We start from the raw sequence: 20,523 nt of genomic DNA on the forward strand, positions 1-20,523 counted from the left end.
CGTCCCACAATGATAACGAGTTTTAAACTGGATTTATGTAGAAATGATTTTAGTACAGTTCAGCTGTCGGTCTTGGCTAAGTGGAGGGTGAGCATTGCAGCCATTTATTTGTTATTTTTCAGCCATTGATCGCCTGCTTGTGGCTCTTTCAGGTGTTTGTATGTTTTTGTCCATTTCCTCAGACAGTCAGGTTCCATTCCTTATCTCTCTGTTTGGACAAACATAATCAATCTTTTTTTTTCCATATTAATTGTGATTTTTCCTCCTTACAACTGTCCATTTGGGTTAACAGTGTTCACTGATGCAGTTTAACTTAATGTGAATTCTGTTGCCAACCAAATTCAGACCAGATGCTCAGTTTTAAAACAACTTTTCATGTGTTACAGTCCATTACATGATCAGGACTCTGTAGGGGGGCAAATAGCCAACATGTTTGGCCTCCCTAGCTTCTATTGCATGCTACCAAGTAGAGTCATGTCACTGAGAAATGAGTGGTGCTTGCCCATACCACTCTCTATCTTTAGCCTCTGCCGAAACCAAAAACACATTTACAAACATTCATTTGCCCTGCCCAGGCTGTATGTTAACCCTATTCATTTTAGCCAATCCATATGTTCAGTGTACACGCACAGGCTCCGACGGGGAACTAAAGGGCCTTTATGACCACTGGCTGGGGAAAACCACAGGCGGATGAGTGGCCCTGTACACTGCATTCTTTCAGAGGCCTAGGCCTGCTCACAGAGCTCCACCACTGGGCTCTGCCTGCCTGGGAGAATCGGAGCGTGAAAAACTGAAAAATACATTGATTTGATGCCACAGGCTTTTCCGCCAGCCTGCTCACTGGCTAAAAGGCTCCCTCTGTTTACATTCAGGTCAATTAGAGCGGTCAACTCTTCAGAAAACACTGTGATAGTCGCTGTTGTGAAAAGGTATGTACAACTTGCTGACCCGCTTACTCTTTTCTTCTGTCTCCTTCTTTCTTCTTCTTTCCTCTTTCCTCTTTCTTCTTCTTCTTCTTCTTCTTCTTCTACTGTTAAAGTTAAGATGCTTTACTCAGTGGAGGTCTGTAGGCCTGCAGATTGTCATGTGTAGCAACCCTCTGATGTTCTCTAAACAAGCATTTGTCATGTCGATGTTTCAGTGCTAACATGTGTTCTCTTTTTAAGGCCAGACAGAGAGGAAGCCTCTGTGATGCCATTGATCAATGCCGGCTTTAATAGGGTGAGCAACGTTGCTGCTGCCTGTGTTTGTGTTCATCTATTGATATGTTTTACATCTCCGCTGTCAGCACACACTGTACAGCGGCACTGCCTTTTTTGGACAGAGATGCACTACATGCATGAATCTTTTTCAAAGAGTGATGGGTATTTTATTGCTTTACTCTCAGAGATATGTGGAAAATGCCAATATGATGGCCTGCTACAATGAGCTGCTACAGTTGGAGCATGGAGAAGTGCGGGCACAGTTCAAACTGAGGTGAGTCGTGCATTATCACCTCAGTCTTTGCAGTCTGTTTAGTTACACAGTGCTCTTATTTAACCTCCTACCTATGTCTACAGCAGGTAGCTGTTTCTGTCTGGATCATGTCTAGTTTTTTCTTTTTTGTTTTCTAGCCCAACTTTTTTTAATAGGAAGTATGTGTTCCTTGCTACCAGGCACAGATACACATCCAGCTTATAGCTGTGTGCAGGATTTCTCTCATTGACTGCCTGTTTGTTTACATGATGGACAAGAAGTCAGAATTATAGACTCTCTAGGCAGCCTTCATCCTCTCATGTGTGACTGAAGGATTAATACATGGGTCAGTGCTAGCTGGCTAACATGCTAACTTTAGTCAATATCTCTGCACTGTAACACACACACATACACATCTTTGACTGATGGCAGTTTCACATTGTGCTGATATTTTTAGTTAATTTTTGAATGTTTTGAACTAACGGTCTTAAACCATAAATTGTACCTTTCAAATTTGTTGCAGAAATGTTATTTTGGATGCCTGTTACATCTCTGTTGAAGCTGCACCTCTTAACAATGATTCTGGTATTCTTTCTACACACAGGGCTGGCAATGCTATTTTCACAGCTCTAGAACAAAGCCAAGAGGCCATAGAGATCACTTCTGAAGATCAAGTAATTCAGGTGAGTTTCTGAATTCTCTTCTAGTTTCTCTGTCCATGCCTCTTCCTCTTAGAAAACAAAAATGTGCAAATGTGAGTTATTCCAGAAAACTTTCAGTTCATTCCTGATTTCTAAAGTGACGCTCTCTGATCAAAATGCTTTTCTGATGCATTGGAGCAACAAAACTTGACGTGACGTAGCCACCTTTGTTGTTTAAGAAAGGGCTTTGACGTTGCTCCTTTGTATAGTCTTCTTATCAAACTCACCCTATATAAGATAAAGGGTTGAGAGAGGCTTGGTACAGGCTTAGAAATCAGTTTGAACCAGAGGGGGTCCAGATGTTTTCTGCCAGAGCAAATAACATGAGCTGGTAGATTCATCTGTTTCCCAGGCTGTGTCCTCTCTTTTCTTCTTTTTCCTTCTCCCTCTTTCTTTCCAGTTTTAGCATCTGTTCATGTCTTGTGATCTCAGATCTAAGTAGTGATAGTTGCGGTCTCTGTCATCTGAATGGACTGAAACACTGCAGCCTGTGTAGTCACCATATGTTTCCACGTAATATTTTTGACCTCCGTGAAATAAGCAGCAAATGGGTCAGCTTCTCTGAAAGCATATTGTTTTGGTTGGCAATCTTCACTGTGTCATTGTGGATCTTTATAAACAGTAGATCACCATCAGAGATGAAGATTGAACGCTTGTGTTGTGCTCTCTTTCACAGTATGTGAATCCTGCCTACGAGTCCATTATGGGCTACCAACAAGGCGAGCTAATAGGGAAGGAAATAATAGAAGTGCCTAAAAGTGAGAAGAATAAGCCTGATCTCCTTGAAACAATAAACTCCTGCATACGGAAAGGAAAGGTAATGTACTCTTTATAATCATCTACACTTTATCGAGGAGTAAATGATCACCCTCCTGTTATTGGTTGTAACATTCCATGCATACTTTGGATAATATCACTGTCATTGTAGATCGTTGCTTCACAATCAAATCACTCTCATAATAATCACCATGACTATCTGCCCCATACCTCTGTGTGCGTGCATGCATGCGTGCACATGCATCCACGTGTGCTGCACCACTGGCCGTCCACAGCAGCCCTGTTTCATGTGTATAAGAACAGCAGCCGTCGGCTGTGCTGTAATCTTACTACACAGAGAACGAAGGTCAGTTCCAGACAGGCTAACAGCAGGAAGGGTCTTTTTAAGCTGCTGATGCAGCCTGTAGGTGGGACAGACATGAAACGAGCCTGCTGGACTCCAGGAGCGCTCCCCTTCTATCCTTTAAAGCAACTTGCTACTCTCTGAAATACACTGACCCTCCCCGGCCCGTAGCACAAACACCACACACACCCATCGGATGTTTTAATTTCTTTTTTACTATATAGTTAAATAAAAATGTTTGTACATTCTCTTGATCATGATTCAGGAGTGGCAGGGGATTTATTATGCCAAAAAGAAGAATGGAGACAGCATTCAGCAAAATGTGAAGATCACACCTGTAATTGGACAGGGAGGGTGAGTGACAAGCCTGTCAAATGTGAGTTCTACTAACTGAATAATATATGAATGTGTAATGATTGAATCTGTTTTATCATTCACAGAAAAATCAGACACTATGTGTCTATCAACAGGCCTTTAAATGATAATAATAAGGTGAGGTCTGGATTTGATGGTCAGTAGTTTCCTGGCTTGTGTGATGTTAATCTGTTTTTCTCTCCTTTGTCTGTGCAGAGTGATAAGTCCAGTGAACGTGTGCAAGCAGAGTCTCAGACAGGTGAGATCCATGCTGAGGTTCTGTCTGCTCGCTAACCTCTGTGGAAGATATTTCATGATATTCCAGTTTTATTTTCAGTTCCAGTGTAACATTCATAGATTACTCACATTGCTAACATTAACAAATACATAAGATATACAGTTACATTTGGTAACTGGAGCTTTGTGAACTTTAGAAATACTTCACAAATGCATTAAACCGTGCCAGAAAGTCATTGTTTTCTTTAATCAAGACCTAAAATGTTGAAACTAACCAGAGCCGTGCTTTATCGAGCTGAAACATAAATTCTGTCTTTTTGTTGACCATGAAATATTTAGATATCCAGTACTTTTATTTCTGCTAAACTGGACTATTGTTCCTGGTTGCATTGTGGTATCAGCTGGAAAGCCAATTCACAGCTGTGACTGGTTTCAAAATGCAGCAGCTCAACTTCTGACAAACAAAACAGGGATCATATCTCTGCTGTGCTGGCGTCATATCGCCAGCTCACTGAAAAGAAGAGATTTGGAAATCCTGCTTTTTGTTTATGAAGCTTTATACATGCTTGCAGCACCGTATGAATCACACTAACTCTCAGCCTTAGAGGCTTTAAAAGCTGATTATCATACACAGTTTAAACCTTGACCTTTCAAAGTAAATGTGCTTTTTGGTGTATTTTGTTTAAATTTTTTTTGTTTGCAAATTTTTGTCTGGATTAAGTCATGAAAGTGATCTTTTTCCACACAAGTTGAAAGTTAAGACCAAACGTTTTGTCAGCATATACAAAATATTTTTTTGCTCTATTACACCACTGTTGACTGATGTTCTACTTTTCTATTCAAAACCTTAATCTGTGGGTGACATAAGCACTTCATTACCAGTTTATTCTGAGTCAGACCCCACACACGGTCCTGCTACTGTAACAAGCATGAATATGCTGCTGGAAATAGTCCCCAGCAAAGGCTCTATTTAGTCCCGCATGAGAAACCTTTATTACAAAATACAGCAGCCTCAGTTATGGAAAACTACAGTGCTTGATTTAGTGACACTTTATTTTTGACCAGTTTCTACAGACTTCCATCCAGAGCAGGAACTAATGATGCCATATGACAGAAAGTGTTCACATTTTTGGGGTTACTTTTTGGAGATTATTCAATAACTCAAAGTTGTTCCTAATTTTCACTTTTGCATCATTTATGTCTCACTTCTTCCCAATCAAAACATACTAGGAACAAGAATCCTCTAATAGATATTGTGTGGAAAAAAGCCAGTCAAGCTTCTCATTAACCCCAAACCCTGTGTTTGCGTGTGTGTGTTAATGGAAGGTGTCTTTTTCTTCTCCCCAGACATACAATCCAGTAAGCACAAAGACCGGAGGAAAGGCTCTCTGGACGTCAGATCCACAACGTCTCGGGGGAGCGATGGTGAGAGTGAAGGGACATGGATGATGGAAACTGGGCGTTTCTTGTCAGCTTATGAAACCTTCCCTGTTGTCTGTTTGCATCAAGTGTTAATTGGAAACACACACAAACACACTAATGAGAAGATGTTTGGAAAACTTCAGCTTAACCTGTGTTTGAATCTTCCTGCTTTCAGTTAATAAAGATGTGTTTTTCTTTCTGTCAGGGAGCTCACAGCGAAGACACTCATCAATGGCCCGAATCCACTCCATGACTATAGAGGCTCCCATCACCAAGGTGGGTTCATTCCCTCCACCCTTTGTCCCTCACAGCCTCCATCATATGACCTCCCCTTTGTTCTGACGTTTTGTATCTCATGACTGAACTCTTAGATTATAAAACTGCCACAACTGCCATGAGCACTTCTTGTACAGCTCCTTGCACTGAGTCTGGAGGTCACGCTCACCATGACAGGAGGAGATAGGCTGATAAAATGTCACATTTTATGGACAAGACAGGAAAGCATGTCGGACAAGAATGACCTGCTGTTTTTAGTGGTTTTAAAGCAAGCAGCCTGGATGGTCGGAAACAGAGAAAGTCCCCAGGGATGGGTCATATGACACACTGCAGTTCCTCTGTTGTATCATTTGACTGTGTAGTCAGTCCCTGTAGGCGTCATCCTCTCCAGAATAAAGCACTGATAGACCTCTGTGTGTGTGTGTGTGTGCATGTGTGTATTTTTAAGCGAATTAGCCAGAACTTGTGTTTCTGCACATGCCTGCTGACCTTGCCATAGGTGCCCTTTGTTATCTTTTGAAGCCAAAATTTTTCTATGTGAATTATTTTTGTCCTTTGTCCAGTCACGTTGCTTATTTTACATACAAAAAAAATCCACCTTTTATTAATGAGGAGTTATATCTATTTATTCATAATGAAGAGATGTAGAAAAATCTCTTCAATTTTTTATATACATATACAATAAAGATTTAAAAAAAATCTAAAAACATTACAAAAAAATATCAAATAATTTTTTTAATTATGCTAAATAAGCATGCATCCCCATACTAGCTTACATTTAAAGGGAAAATATGAGTAGTACGAGATGTTTTCTGTGATTGTGAAGAATTATTGTGAGCGGTGTGACTGCATTGCTGAAGTTTTAGCCTTTTTAAAATGGTTCATCTACAGTATTGTTTAGTGGAAATGTTTTTTGGATCGCCTTAATGCTGAAGGATGAACGTGGGTGAAAAACGAAAAGTGCACCGCCTCTCCAATGTTGGCTACACCTTCAAGCAGCTCCTTTCGCTGTTCTAAAAAAACTATAATTAGTAAGCTGGAAGTGATCTGATTCATTTTTTCTTTGGCTTTTTAACGTATTATTATGAACACCTTGGCCTAGTATTACAAATAATAATAATACCTGTCTTATTTTCTTCATCCAGGTAATCAACATCATCAATGCAGCACAGGAAAGCAGTCCTATGCCCGTGGCGGAGGCCCTGGATCGGGTACTGGAGATCCTTAGGACCACTGAACTCTACTCTCCACAGCTGGGCACCAAGGATGAAGATCCCCATACGAATGACCTTGTTGGGGGGTTGATGACTGTAAGTAACAGACCCTCCACAGCAGCACAGAAGGTCCTTCAAAAAGACCGAAACACCCAAACAGCTTCCTTCCGCTACGCAGGATTCGGCTCCTATATGATAAGAGTATCCACAAAGCATAGACTGGGAGGACCTGTGATGTCTTATATCAGTCAGCAGTGGGTGGAGCCATGTTTGTGCAAAGATTTCTGTTCATATTTAAGAGTGGGACAGAAAGAGATTAACAGACAGCCATGGTGAAGAACAGAAGTAGAAAGAGTGCCAAGTTGGCAGTCTTGGCAACAACCCCAGAGGAAGTGTTAGATTGTCCTTTGTGCTCCTGTAGGCTGGAGAGGAAAGCCCACCCCACCCTTTCTTTCTCCCCCCTATCCCCCCTCCCTCCCTCCCTCCCTCGCTCTCTCTCTCTCTGACTGCACACACTCACACAAACCTTTTCCTCTCGACTCCACAGGCCTGGAAACATCCTGTTCTTTAGATCAGATGAATAAGCATGGCTTTACTTATACATACACGTGAAGACACAAAAGTGTTAGTCCTTCACCAAAAACATATTTCTGCATAAATGATCAAAGCTTATGGAAGCAAAAAAAGAAAAAAGTGGTTTATAAGGTGCCTTGACGCATTTATTTTGAATGGAGCGCTGCATCCGATCTTAGGAGACCCAGGCGACATTAAGAGAGGAGCTGTCATCTTTCTTGGGAGAAAGTCTTAAAATAGCTGGTGTGTACAGAGGCAGCGCCACCATGAGACAATGCTGGGGTCAAAGATGAGCCAGTCCCCTCTTCCTTTTTCACTTGTGAAGTAAACACTTCTCTCTGTGACACACACCCATTTATTCACCAGCAATCGGTATGTTGAATGACTGGATGATACTGGATGATTGTGTTACTGTGTTCTTTTAACACATTAGTTCAGATTCATACCGACTTGTCTTGTAACTAGAGGAGGCCTTGCTGAATACATTCTTATGTTTTATTTATTTATTTATTTTTGTTTGTTTGGACTGGGAAATAATTATTTTACCTTTATGTTCATTCATATGATTCAATTTCAAATATTTGTTCTTCACCTTTCAGACTCATAACATGCAGTATGTTATCTACAGCTGGTACCAATCACAGTGCTTGAAGAGCTGGATCATTATACCTCTCACCACGTGTTTGATTATTTGGGTGATGAAGTGTTACCCCACTGATAAGCCCCATTTGTTTTCACAGCATGCAGCTATGCACAGAGGAAGACAAATGTCATGATGAAATAATTCACTGTAAATGATCTGACATGCATAAATTATCATTGTGTCATTTCTGACACAGATTACACAGTATTTTTTTTTTATGACGCAGTTTGGCTACATCATCTCTTCCACTCCCTCTTTATGCTGCTTGTGGGTTAAATTCACAAATGTGAAAACTTATATTTACTGGTTTCACCCAGCCATCGTTAAAGTCCAGACTAATGTCTGTGTCTGTGTTCCTAGTGGATTAATTTAGCACAGACTTTAATGTTAGCTCGGATGTTAGCTTAGTTCAAAGCATCAACACAGTTTCACTGTCCATTTTAAAGGCCTTGCAGCTTTGACAGTGATGCCGATGCTCCAAACACAGAGCTGAATTCCTTATGCGACTCTTTGAGAATGGAAGTAATGATAGACTTATTAGTTGTGCCTGTGCAGACTGCCTTTTGTTAAGCACTAATACTTTCTGCCTGTGTGTTTACAGGATGGTTTACGCAGATTGTCAGGAAACGAATACATCTTTTCCACAAAGCGTGAGTTCACTAGCATGCAGGAGATTTATTGTTCCAGTTCTGTTATTAAGAAGAACTTAAAATATATTTTTCTCTTTTTTTACTCACAGAGCCCCACCACCTCCCCAGTCACTTGATAACCCCTCTGTCATTAAACGACATACCCCCTCGCATTGCCCAGACCATGGAAAACGAAGACTCTTGGGACTTTGACATCGTCAATTTGGAGGCAGCGACCCTCAAACGGTGAGACAACAGTACAGTTATGTGAGTTTTTCCCCAGTATGAAATGAGAGCTTGTGTTAAATTGCTCTGCTAAATCCTCCCTGCAGGCCTTTGACCTACTTGGGTCTGAAGATCTTCTCCCGCTTTGGGGTCTGTGAGTTCCTAAACTGCCCTGAAGCCACTTTGCGCTCCTGGCTACAAGTGATTGAAGCCAACTACCACTCCAGTAACTCCTACCACAATTCTAGCCATGCAGCTGATGTCTTGCATGCAACGGCTTATTTTCTCTGCAAGGAGAGGGTCAAGGTAAGTTGAAGACAATATCTTTAGCATTAAACGTTAGCTTCTGTTTGCAAAGGAATCCAGACTGCGGTGTCCCATCTGAGCCTGCTGTGTCCTAGAAAGTTAGCCTTTTGCCCAAGTGTGTCAGTGGTTCAGTAACTGGTTGAGGGCATGCACTGGTTAAGCTGATTACCAAACCGTCTATTTCTGATCTCTGTGGAGTGATCTTTCATTGGCTTAGCCAGTGAACTGTGAAGTTACATCACTCAAGGTGAATGAATACATGGAACTCTGCAGACAGGTCAGCAGGCGTGTTATGTTGCAAATTAATTACAAAATCCAGAAATATCTTCTTCTTTCTAAACAAATGGGTTCAGAATTATAACAAATGCCCAATGTTTCTGCACACAGTCATTAAAAGTAACATTAGAAATAAAAAATATGAACATGTCCCTGGCCAGTTGCAGAATCTAATTTGCAGTTTAGGCACAGATGCACTGTGTTTAGTGAATAGGATAAACACTGCCAGGTTCTGACCATGAACGTCACACCTGCTTCTGCTGCTCTTCATGTGGTTTGCCCCAACAGCAAAGTCTGGATCCCATTGACGAGGTGGCTGCTCTCATTGCTGCTACTGTGCACGATGTGGACCACCCAGGCCGCACCAACAGCTTCCTGTGCAATGCAGGAAGTGAGCTGGCCATCCTCTACAATGACACAGCTGTGCTCGAGAGCCACCATGCCGCACTGGCCTTCCAGATCACCACAAGGGATGATAAGTGCAACATCTTCAAAAACATAGAAAGGTAGGAGAGGTTGTGAACTTTCTGTATTACCCCATGTTAATTGAAAAATAAGAAAATAATGGTGTGTTCCAGAACAAGTTTCTGTTTTGTTGGTAATAAAAAACATTAAATTACCTTGGAATAGAGCTACATTTTTATTTTTTTGCTAACTCTGTTAACTCTGTTTTATTGGATTGTGTACTTGTAGTACTTGTATTGATGATATTGGATTAGGACATGTTTTCTGTGTGTACTTCTTCTGTACAGACATCAGACGAAGTATGATGGGGATAAGCTAGTTCTGCAGGGAGGGAGTATTTGTGTGTGTGTGTGTGTGTATACTGTATGTTGACATCGGCTGGGTTGTAATGTGATTTGATTCCCAAAACAGAATAGCTCACATGTGCTGGTCCCCTCAGAGGGGGAAAGGCAAACAAAGCATCCATTCATTGCCGCTGTCACTGCAGTCAGAAGGGAGAAACTGTTCACACGGGTTTCCATGCCATCTACCACGCTGTCATCTCTCTGTTTTCTTCACTCCCTGCCGTCCCCTCCTTCACCCATTTGATTTTTGTCCATTTCTTCCTCCCGATCACTCTCTAGGAATGAATATCGAACTTTACGACAGGCTATCATTGATATGGTGCTGGCAACGGAGATGACCAAACACTTTGAACATGTCAACAAATTTGTCAACAGCATCAACAAGCCACTGGCTGCTCTGGAGGAAAATGGGGTGAGGTTAAAAAATGCTTCATAAATTTTACACCTGTGTAGAAATAGTGGCTCTAAATTGAGTATTTTCAGATTAGTATTGTCAGAGAAGGACAAGAGAAGCACATTTACTCACACAGTGTGGCAGACTTATACCCTAACTAGCATAATGCGCTTAAAACATGATGATGCAGGCTCAGGCTGTTGTTGCCTGGGTACAGATATCTTTGTGGGGAGAGAATTTTACAACTTGGTACCATCTTTCTCATCCCCGTGTGGAATGCTCAACACAGACATTTAAAGGTTGTCCTGCCTTTTAAAGGCAGGAATTACACAAATAAATGAATTTACACACATTGTGCTTTTAAGTTTTTGGAATAGGTTACACTGGAGTTTAGTCAATAAAAGAACATTTGATCAATTTACCGTAAAGTCAGGTGTAAAATTAAACTAGATTTATGTACAGTCAAGTATGTTTTTTTCCAGTTTTAACTAATGAGCAGTTTCCTTTGTACTGTTTTTCCTTTTAGGGTAACAATGATGAGGAGTCCGTCAAAAGCATCCTGACATCCCCTGAGAATCGCATCCTCGTCAAACGAATGCTGATTAAGTGTGCAGACATCTCCAATCCGTGCAGGCCTCAGGAGCTCTGTATAGAATGGGCCGGACGCATCTCAGAGGAGTATTTTGCACAGGTAATTACAAAAAAAAGAATAACATAGTGTTGGTGGTGCGAGGAGACGGATGGGCCTGCTGCAGTGTGTGTTTATTGTGGTCTGCTGGTCTCTGCTACAGACGGACGAGGAGAAGAGACAAGGTCTACCAGTGGTCATGCCTGTGTTCGACAGAAACACGTGTAGCATCCCAAAGTCCCAGATTTCCTTCATAGACTACTTCATTACGGACATGTTTGATGCATGGGATGGTAAGACTGTGCTCCGCAGACACACACAAGGCTAGACACATCGTTAGTGGGTGGGTGGTCTGCAGTGTAAGATGAGCCCCCTTTCACACAACTTTATCACTGCTTATTCCTTCATTCAAATGAGAGAGGGGAAGCTGACAGATTCAGATTCACATACACATAAACTAAATTAGAGTCTAAAAGTCTGAAAGGGATTTTAGTCAACTTCCTTTGTCTTTTCCCCAGCGTTTGCAGACCTCCCTAATCTTATGCAGCACTTGGACAACAACTTCAAGTACTGGAAAGGCCTGGACGAGAGGAAGCTGCACAGCCTGCGACCGCCTCCAGAGTAGGTCCTGCAGTGTTCAGAACCTGGAACCTCCACAGCCCAGGGTGGACCTCCTCTCTCTCCTGCTGGGCCCAGCCAGCCAAAGGGCCTCCTTGCCTTCACTCTCCTGCTTCTGTAGCACGCTGAGCGTCCACATGTCCGTCCATACAGAAACCACAGAAGGACTTCCCGACGGGCAGTTTGCAGCGGCAATGCTGCCGACTTTACGAGCCTGACAGATGAGAACTGTGACAGACACATCCTTATGAAACTTCTCATGCCTCTCAGGCATATTGCAGTGTAGCTGGTCAAGTGACATGACTGAGAGAGGGTCCTTAAAGGTTATGGCAAAGCATCCGTCCTCTGATCACCACGCGGGCTCTCCTGTCTGCCTGTGAAGTTGCTGTTTGAGTAAAAACTGCTTGTTTACTGAAGGAGTGAATGGAAGTGCGGTCTGCAAAGAGTTGGATCCACATCAGGTCATGTAATCACTTTTGACCTCCACCCCTGTGCTCGCAGCAAAGACTGCTCCTTCGACCCCTGGAGGCCACACCATGAACGAACACTCCACTGCTTTTTTCTTTTGTTTTTGTTGTGTTTTCTTTGTTTTGTTTTCGGACAATATTTTCATGTGTCCTTCAGAAACACATCCAAGCTTGACACGTAGCTGTCATCGAAAGACATGCAAGAGGGGGATGCTTTCCTAATGGGTCAGGGAGTGGACCTTTTACTTTAGGCCACCGCTGAGAGACAAAAACCTCAATATCATGATCATAGGTATCTAATTACAGATGATTTGGTATGTTCATTTTTTTCTTAGATGTTCCATATTTTCTATATATTAAAATTCATAAATGAATTAGTTAATAAATAAGAACAAAATGAATTTAAAAGAGAGAGAGAGAAAAGCCAAAGCTAATGAAGACAAATACTACTATAACTCTCAAAAAAAGTTCACAATTATTATTCATATGAAGCATTACCATATTAAACATTTTTATTTTCTTATCAAAAAGTACAGTACCAGTTTGAATGAACACTTTTGTATTGCACTGTAAACAATATTAGAAATGTCTACGTCTCAGTGATTTGTCCAGGGATGGGATGTTGCATTGGAGAATAAGCTGTTTATTGTTGATCATCAGGAGTTTGTGTGTGTGAATGTGTGGGTGTGTTTTGGTTGTTGGTGTGTGTGTGTGTGTGTGTGAGTGTGTGTGTGGGTGGGTGGGTGGGTGGGTGAATTCATTGTTGCAACAATCCCTATATTCTTGGTTATAATGCTGTAAACCGCTTGACATTTGACAACAGCAGAAATATGTGAAAAACATTTTGGACTTGAAAATTTTTTCTCCCAGAAATTTTTTGTATCTGGTTTATCCTACTGAAAAAGACTTGCCTTATTTTATACAATATTTATACAGTACATCCCACTGTGCAACTGCAACAGACATCTGGAGTTTTTATTATAACATAGTCAGAAAGGTTATGTTCAAGTAAATCTCAATATTTTTATAGACAATGAATTTTACACTGGATTTGCAGCAAATGAGATCAACCGTTCTAGCTATCTGAATACCTGTGAATGGGATGGTCACGCAAGAGCATGTATGCAGAGAACTAAATGGTTAAGAAGGATGTGGCTCGCAGAGTTGTCTATCACTGTCTTTAAGCTGTCTCTTAGAGGCCAGCTTGCATTGATTTTTTTTTTTTTGATCAAACATCATTCTGATTTTGGCCACTTGTCCAACATCCTTATGCACAGACCCAGGGAACAGCTTTTTTGTTCAAAGTTGGATTCAGATTAGGATACTAATATATGTTAAAAGATTGTTGCTTATTAAGAATATTTCCTCTTTAAACAGTATATAAATGCCATAACAGCTAAGCAAATGGTGGTTAATTAAGACGTTTATTGACCACGATTATCTTTGTTTCTCTCTTATGACAGAATTGTACACTCAATCAGGGGATTTGTTTGTTCCTTCTGATTCACATTTTGGTCTGAAGGCACGGAAAACTTAGAAACTATTCAATGAAAAATAAAATAATGTCAATTATATGTTTGTCTGTTTGTCTGTCCTCCAATCTGGCTGTCTTCCTATACTTGTTACATAATAACTTGTTTTCTTCTCTCTAACTACCTCTTTAGGTTTATTCTGTTATAATGAATTATATAAAAAAAGAAACATTTATAGAAAAAAAAAGCCAAACAAATGCATCTGATGGTGGCTGGCTGAGAGTCTGGCCTGGATGGAAACAGAATATGATGCGTATTTTCACAGCTTTCTGCTTTTCATGCAGGTAAAATGCTAGAATAATGTCTTATTCTAAAGTTAATGCTCAATGAAAGGTTTTGTTAGTGTTGGACACAAAATCCACTTGAGGTTAAAAGAAAGATCCTGGTTTCATTTAGAAAACATTTACAGTGAGGTTTAGAAACAATTGTGGTCACAGTTAAGAGGACAAGTTTGGTTTTTGGTAGGAAATGGAAAATAAACAATTTGGTTTTACATGTCTACATCACTTTGTTGACCCATCTGTCCTCACAACCTCCTCTCTGCAAGATGTGTCTGCACTCGACACCTCTGGGTTTGTAACCTGGTGGGATTCCTCTTAAACATTAAGATCAAAGATGTAAGTTTTTTATGTAATCATGTGACAAACTAGTACGTAATAGTAGAAATTGAAACTGCAAAAAAACGTGCTTTAACGCAACTCTTGTGTGGTTTGTTGTTTTTGTAAATATATAGAATATATAGGGTAAATAGTCCCTCACCACATGGGGAGCCTCTTCATATATAACATGTATTTTATTAAATTGGATTAAAATCCAGTCAGTATTTCATATTACATTTTATTGCACATTAACTTGGTGACCTCCCTCCCCTTTTTTTGTTGCGACGTACAATCATCTGCGAGACGCTTCCAGTCTGTTACATAAAATGAAAACAGCTCAACTTCCGGCGCCACGTCAGACTTTGCGACCAGTCGTCAGAGGAAGTCGCCGGGCAGAGAGCAGACAGATGGCTACGGCTGCCAAGCGTCCATTACATTAGAAACGCTTTTAATTTTTTACTGCAGATTTAGTGGAGTGGTGCTATGTCTTCGGGAATGACAGGACAAACACCGTAAGTATTAATTCAATTAGTTTTAAATAAAGTTAATTTTACGAGCTAACAATTCACTGCATGTTCTTGTCAGCTAGCCAGCTAAGCTAACGCTAGCTACCTTGTTTGTTGGATTGAGCAGTTAGCATGATCCTGGCCTGCTAGTAAAAGCTAGCTCGCGGGAAAGTATTGTGGGCTAAAACATTAAAGCAGTTTATGTTATCAGAATGCTCGATTACCCGATATTAGATGTATAAATACCCAGCTATATGATAGTAACTAGCTAAATTAACCAGCTAAGTGCCTGTTGCGGCTAGCGTATTTTACAACTGTTAGCCTAGCTAAAAAAACGTTTATTTGTACCGAAATAACTTGTGCTGTTAATCTGATTAAAACACTGCATGTTATGAACAACTTATTCTTAAAATATGAAGATAACATTAAGAAAGTTCTGTGTTTTGACTCGGGTAAATAACTGCTGAGAATAGTTTCTCGTTTTTTCCCCCAATGATCCACCGCCAAATGTCCTATTTTGTTTACAAAGTCAACGTGGACAAGTACGTCTGAAGAAACTGCTCATACACTGTCTTGAATGTAGTATAACTCCCCAATTTTCTAATCCAACATTATCGTAGAACCTAAAGATGCAAAATACTGCTCAGATGTTAAGGATATAGTTTTAGGTGTTTTTTATGATATCTCACATCTTCATGATTTAAAATTGCAGGCCAATTTCATTTTGGGCTTTTATTGCACAATTTTCCTAAATCGTGTAACAAAATTTATATTGCAACTGTCTTTAATGTTGCTGGTTTGTTTATTTTTATTGTCATTCTCAGGTGCCTAACCAGTCGTTGGGATCAGCCTGCCCAACCTAAACAGAGTGTAGATGTACGGCAGCAGAGAAGCAGTGAAAATGCAGCCCATTCTGTCTCTTTATCAGGAGTCGTCAGCACTGCTGGTTCAAAATGCACAGCAGAAACAGGAGAAAAGCCAGCGCCTCAGGGAGGAGTTGAAATGGCTGCAGCAATGGCTGCTAAAATAAATGCAATGCTGATGGCAAAAGGAAAGCTGCTGACACCTCCTCCATTACTGGCAAAGGTGCATGACATAAATAAGCTATAGTACATAAATGTATACGAGTGGTGTTACATTAAGTAGAGGGCTTACAGTAGACTTTATGTTGTATGTTTTAGACCCCTTCAAGTGTGCCTGTGCCAACCACGACAGAAGAGATGGTGGTCACAGAGGTTGACATAAATGATGTACCGCTAAATTGCAGAGACCTACTTACGAAGGGCAAAACACAGGAAGAGGTAAGTGTTAGTGTTACATTTAAAACTTAGGTCAGTGTGGAGAAACCGATTAAATAAATGTCCTGTAAAAGATTCCTTTGTCAAACTTCCTCTTACTTTTACAGATCCGACAGTTTAGTGGAGCTGTTGTCTCAACAAAAGGCTGTTACATGACCGAATCTGAAAAGGATAACGGAGCAGGGTACGTCTTGCTTCTGAAAAATGTGTTATACCGTACATCATTCATTTCTAAATGGCAACCTTGCTATCAGACTGGTTAGGTATATTGATATTGTTTAGAATCAGAACTTTATTAATCCCAGGGGAAATTGCTTACAATTAAATAGCTAAATCAATGTACTGCAAATATGTGTAACTGTAGTGAAATTTGTCCTCTTAGCTTTTCTGCTAAATAATAACATGTGTGTGTATATAGTAATGTTTAAAATTGAGCAGAAGTTTGCAGCAGTTCTTTGTTACCTACATTTCTTATCTGCTCTCTTTTAGACAACGACCTTTGTATTTGCATGTCCAGGGAAAGACCCAAGAGAACGTCAATAGTAAGTAGCTCTTCTCTATCTGCTCCATATGTCTTCACCTGGTATAAGTGGAAGATATTTACATTTTTTTAGAAAAAGAGGTTGAATATGGATGATATTCACACATACGTTTTTTTCTGCAACATTAGAGGCCGTGATCAGGATAAAGGAGATCATCTCTGCGGATGTGATGAGGGCATCGGCAGCATCAGGGGGATCACAGGTGCCTGTAATGCCACCACTCACACTCTACCCTCAGCCACCTCGACCTGTCATTCCACCACCTGCGCCACGGGTGCCCAATGCCACCTCAGTGCCAGGCCAGGGTCATCGGCCTGCAGCTCCTCATTCAGGGGTAGGCAGCCAAGATGGAATGTTTTCTGGTAGTCAAAAAATCTGTACTCAGTATATCATTTTACTGCTTTTTGTTATTGTGCTCAACATGTGAGCAACTTTGCTCGTGTTTTTTTATGGAACAGAAACTCATATGCAATGCAAACTAAGTGACGATATCAGTGTTTTTGGTCAACAATTTACAAATGGAGGTAAAGAAAGTGATGCAAATGAAGACTATGTTGCGGTCACTGATACTCACCTCCAAAATTAATTAGCAGACAGAACATTCCTGGTCTACAGTGAAAAGACCTGGATTACTGCAACTGCTTACAAAATGTTTCTACCTCTAGTCAAACATTCTCAGTGAGCAAACCTAAACATGCAGGTCTTATTAATAATTCACATTTCTTTATTCATCCCCAGAGTTTCGTACACACTAAGATCTTTGTGGGACTGGACCAGACATTGCCTTCTTTTAATGTAAATGAAAAGGTGGAGGGCCCAGGAGGTTCATACCTGAATCACATCCAGACTGAGACGGGGGCTCGGGTCTTCCTCAGGGGAAAAGGTTCTGGCTACATAGAACAAGCATCAAAACGAGAGTCTTTTGAGCCACTTTATGTCTACATCAGGTTCGTCGTTTTCTAATAAAAAAAGAGTTACTGTTGCTTTAGTGTTTCATCCAAGTTGACAATGATCATTGTGTTACAGCCACCCAAATTCTGCTGGATTGGAGGCGGCGAAGAAACTTACTGAGAGCCTTCTGGAAACTGTACGTTCATCGTATTATCACCTTAAATACAATATATATAACTGATTTATGTCTCATCGGAGGTATAAGAAGGTGAAACTATTGTAGTGTATAGTTTTCACTGATACCCACCTCCAAAAGCAAAAGTGGTAGTGTGAACCACCTGATCTCCAGAGATAGGTTTTGAGTGCTCTGCACCTACCCACATTGCCACTGCTGAAAAGAATCCATTGTTGGCTTTTATCTAGCTCATTCCATACTTAGTGTTTTCTTTGAATTTCAGGTGAGAGCTGAACATGCCCGACTGGTGTCAGCGTACACAGCCACAGGCTCAACACAATGTAAGTATTCTTTTACGCCTCATAACGTAACAGGCAAATTCCAACAGGGTGATCAAATATCAGTACTAACTACCTGCATTCTTCTTGTGGTAATGAGTCCTCCCTTGATGACTTTAGTGGCTCAACAATAGGTTGAAATAGTAGGTCACAGTTGTCAAAACACCCTGTTGTTGATCCATGTGTTATATGCTATTAACTCAACGTTCTATACTTTCATTTCAGCATACGCAGCACATGGATATCCACCTAATAGCAATTACTCTAGCCAGGGGTCCTGGTATAACTACCCAGCAAATGGGTATGCTGGTGGCTATTCAGCGTACCCAGGAGCCAGTGGTTATTGGAGTAATGCAAATGGTCCCCCAAGTCATTCTAACATGTCGACAAACCCTCAATCTTCTCAGGCAATGGTTCAGTATCCAGTGTGTCCTAGGAAAACGCATCCCTATCTTGTCCAGGTAATTGAGGGTTTTTTTTCTTTGTTTTTTTTGTAAGGAGTTGAAGTGCTACTAAATATTTGAAGAAAAGCAGGGTGAATGTTTTATGTTTGTTTATTGCTAACAGTCATAAATAAATGAATTAGTTTTAGTGCAAGTAAAACCTGTTAAAGTATTTGTGGAGATACTGTGGCAATATCGGTCTGTTCTACTGTACATTAGGATCCGGATAGCAGTGAGCAAGTGGAGCCTGAAAGATCTTTAAACACCTCTGATGACTCAGAAAGTCCCAAACAGGAGGGAGGCAAGGATGAACAGGTCAGTTGATCATTATCATCATTTTTGCATCTTACTGTTGTGTAAGTGAAAATTACAGAGATACATTGGGGGAATTGTGATTGAGTCTTTAAGGCAAAAACAATGGTAGCCACAACAACCGCTTTGGTTAAATATGTATTGTTGTGTGTTTTTTCATGCTTAACCATTTTTCCTGTGGGGGCAAACCTTTTTAAAGTCTTGTTGGTCTTTAATCTTTCTGTTTTAGCCCAGCAGAAACTCTCCGGAGGGGCCTGTTTGTCAGGAATCTGCCCGTCCTGCATCCACTGTTCAAGTAGAAAGGTCTGAGAATGATCCAATTTTTCTTTTGCGTTATTCTTTGTGAGTTTTCTGTTGTTCATATTAATATTTTTTTCTCTTTAGGATTCTGATGCCTCCGCCGCCACCTCCCGTTGTGGCTCCTGCCCCTGTTGCACGCAAAAGGCCCAGAGATGCAGCGACAGATGATCCCCCCAGTCTTCCCAGCACCGTCGCATCACTGGGTATGCATTCCTTTATTTCCTAATATTTTTAGAGACATTTCTTCTGTGGAGTTGTCTGTTGCATGAAATGGCATCTCCCCCCATGGAGCCATGGGGAAGGAGTGGAGACCTGTGTGAATCTCTCCATTGGTGGAACTCACTAACATGCTCTTCTTGTATATGTTTTTTGTCTTTCCCTTGTTTTCTCTCTCAACATGTGTACCCGGACCTGCCTGTTATGGATGTGTGCTCTGCTGCCGTTTCATTTGATATCTTCCCTCCCCTGGCTGTGGATCAAACGAACTCAAATACCACCGCTAATATGGGGCTCTTCAATGGGTTTCCTTTTTGTTTTGTTCTCTTGCTTTTGTCCCCACCCCCCTTTCTTTCATGTCTTCCTTTTACTTTTCTTTGTCTCTCTTTTTCTTCTCTCTTTTTTTTATTGTGCCCATATAGGTGTTCAAGAAGAGGTGTGTGAGAAGAAGTCTAAAGTGGACGCAGATGCATCAGGGCTTGTGCCCTATGGAGGAGATTCCTCCGATGAAGAGGAGGAGGAGAGGACACACAGCAGTAAGACATAACTCATAACCCCTGCCCCTGTCCAGGTTCATTAAAGACCCAAAGTCTACATCACATCATCACAGTTCTGAAACCCCTACAAGAGGAAAAGTCTACCCTTGAATTACCAGACACCTGTTCAAGGATGATACCAGCATTTTGGAATGTTTCACCATATTTTCTTTCTGACATGGAGATAAGGTTTTCCATTAATCAGATGCTCATGATTAGTAAGATGATCATGAAGCGGCCTAAACATGCCAAAAGAAAAACCTGTTTATCTTTAAATTCTGACATTTTCTGGTGCTTCAGTGTATTTTTTTAAATAAATTAGGGTTTTATTTTTTTGTGTTTCGGTATTTTTTTGTGTGTGTGTTTATTTTTCCTTTTTGTATTGTGTTTCCCAGAATGTCTTTAACCACTGGCGCAAGGCATGTGTGGCTTTAGACAAGGGGGAGCATATTTAAGTTATGCACACCAGTAGAGCAAATATAAATATG

At 40.8% G+C, this 20,523-nt stretch overlaps 2 protein-coding genes and 1 non-coding gene across 3 annotated transcripts in view; all 3 read left to right on the forward strand.

Annotated features, from left to right (window-relative positions):
- Positions 1-13,069, forward strand: part of pde8a (phosphodiesterase 8A) — a 34,381-nt gene extending 21,312 nt beyond the window's left edge. Inside the window, exons 4-22 of the mRNA XM_028401991.1 lie at positions 873-929; positions 1,167-1,221; positions 1,388-1,476; positions 2,060-2,138; positions 2,833-2,973; positions 3,542-3,630; positions 3,717-3,768; positions 3,847-3,889; positions 5,215-5,292; positions 5,495-5,565; positions 6,711-6,875; positions 8,597-8,645; positions 8,735-8,870; positions 8,957-9,155; positions 9,720-9,937; positions 10,520-10,652; positions 11,161-11,325; positions 11,426-11,555; positions 11,781-13,069. Of these exons, the coding sequence (XP_028257792.1) occupies positions 873-929; positions 1,167-1,221; positions 1,388-1,476; positions 2,060-2,138; positions 2,833-2,973; positions 3,542-3,630; positions 3,717-3,768; positions 3,847-3,889; positions 5,215-5,292; positions 5,495-5,565; positions 6,711-6,875; positions 8,597-8,645; positions 8,735-8,870; positions 8,957-9,155; positions 9,720-9,937; positions 10,520-10,652; positions 11,161-11,325; positions 11,426-11,555; positions 11,781-11,887 (2,056 nt within the window). The 3' untranslated portion in view covers positions 11,888-13,069. The remainder of the gene's footprint in view (positions 1-872; positions 930-1,166; positions 1,222-1,387; positions 1,477-2,059; positions 2,139-2,832; positions 2,974-3,541; positions 3,631-3,716; positions 3,769-3,846; positions 3,890-5,214; positions 5,293-5,494; positions 5,566-6,710; positions 6,876-8,596; positions 8,646-8,734; positions 8,871-8,956; positions 9,156-9,719; positions 9,938-10,519; positions 10,653-11,160; positions 11,326-11,425; positions 11,556-11,780) is intronic.
- Positions 13,070-14,850: 1,781 nt separating this feature from the next.
- Positions 14,851-20,344, forward strand: LOC114433639 (KH homology domain-containing protein 4-like). Its single transcript, XM_028402281.1, has 14 exons — positions 14,851-14,990; positions 15,809-16,070; positions 16,166-16,285; positions 16,390-16,466; positions 16,772-16,824; positions 16,953-17,158; positions 17,563-17,771; positions 17,851-17,911; positions 18,174-18,231; positions 18,454-18,689; positions 18,891-18,986; positions 19,213-19,286; positions 19,368-19,486; positions 19,922-20,344. Exons 1-14 carry the CDS (start codon positions 14,962-14,964, stop codon positions 20,044-20,046), a joined length of 1,725 nt encoding a protein of 574 aa, XP_028258082.1. The 5' UTR covers positions 14,851-14,961; the 3' UTR covers positions 20,047-20,344.
- On the forward strand, positions 17,969-18,101 carry LOC114434017 (small nucleolar RNA SNORA47). The gene has a single exon (XR_003670454.1). It is a non-coding gene; the product is annotated as a small nucleolar RNA SNORA47 (small nucleolar RNA).
- Positions 20,345-20,523: the final 179 nt, after the last annotated feature.

Source organism: Parambassis ranga, chromosome 3, assembly GCF_900634625.1.
Source record: "Parambassis ranga chromosome 3, fParRan2.1, whole genome shotgun sequence".
Classification (NCBI taxonomy): domain Eukaryota; kingdom Metazoa; phylum Chordata; class Actinopteri; family Ambassidae; genus Parambassis; species Parambassis ranga.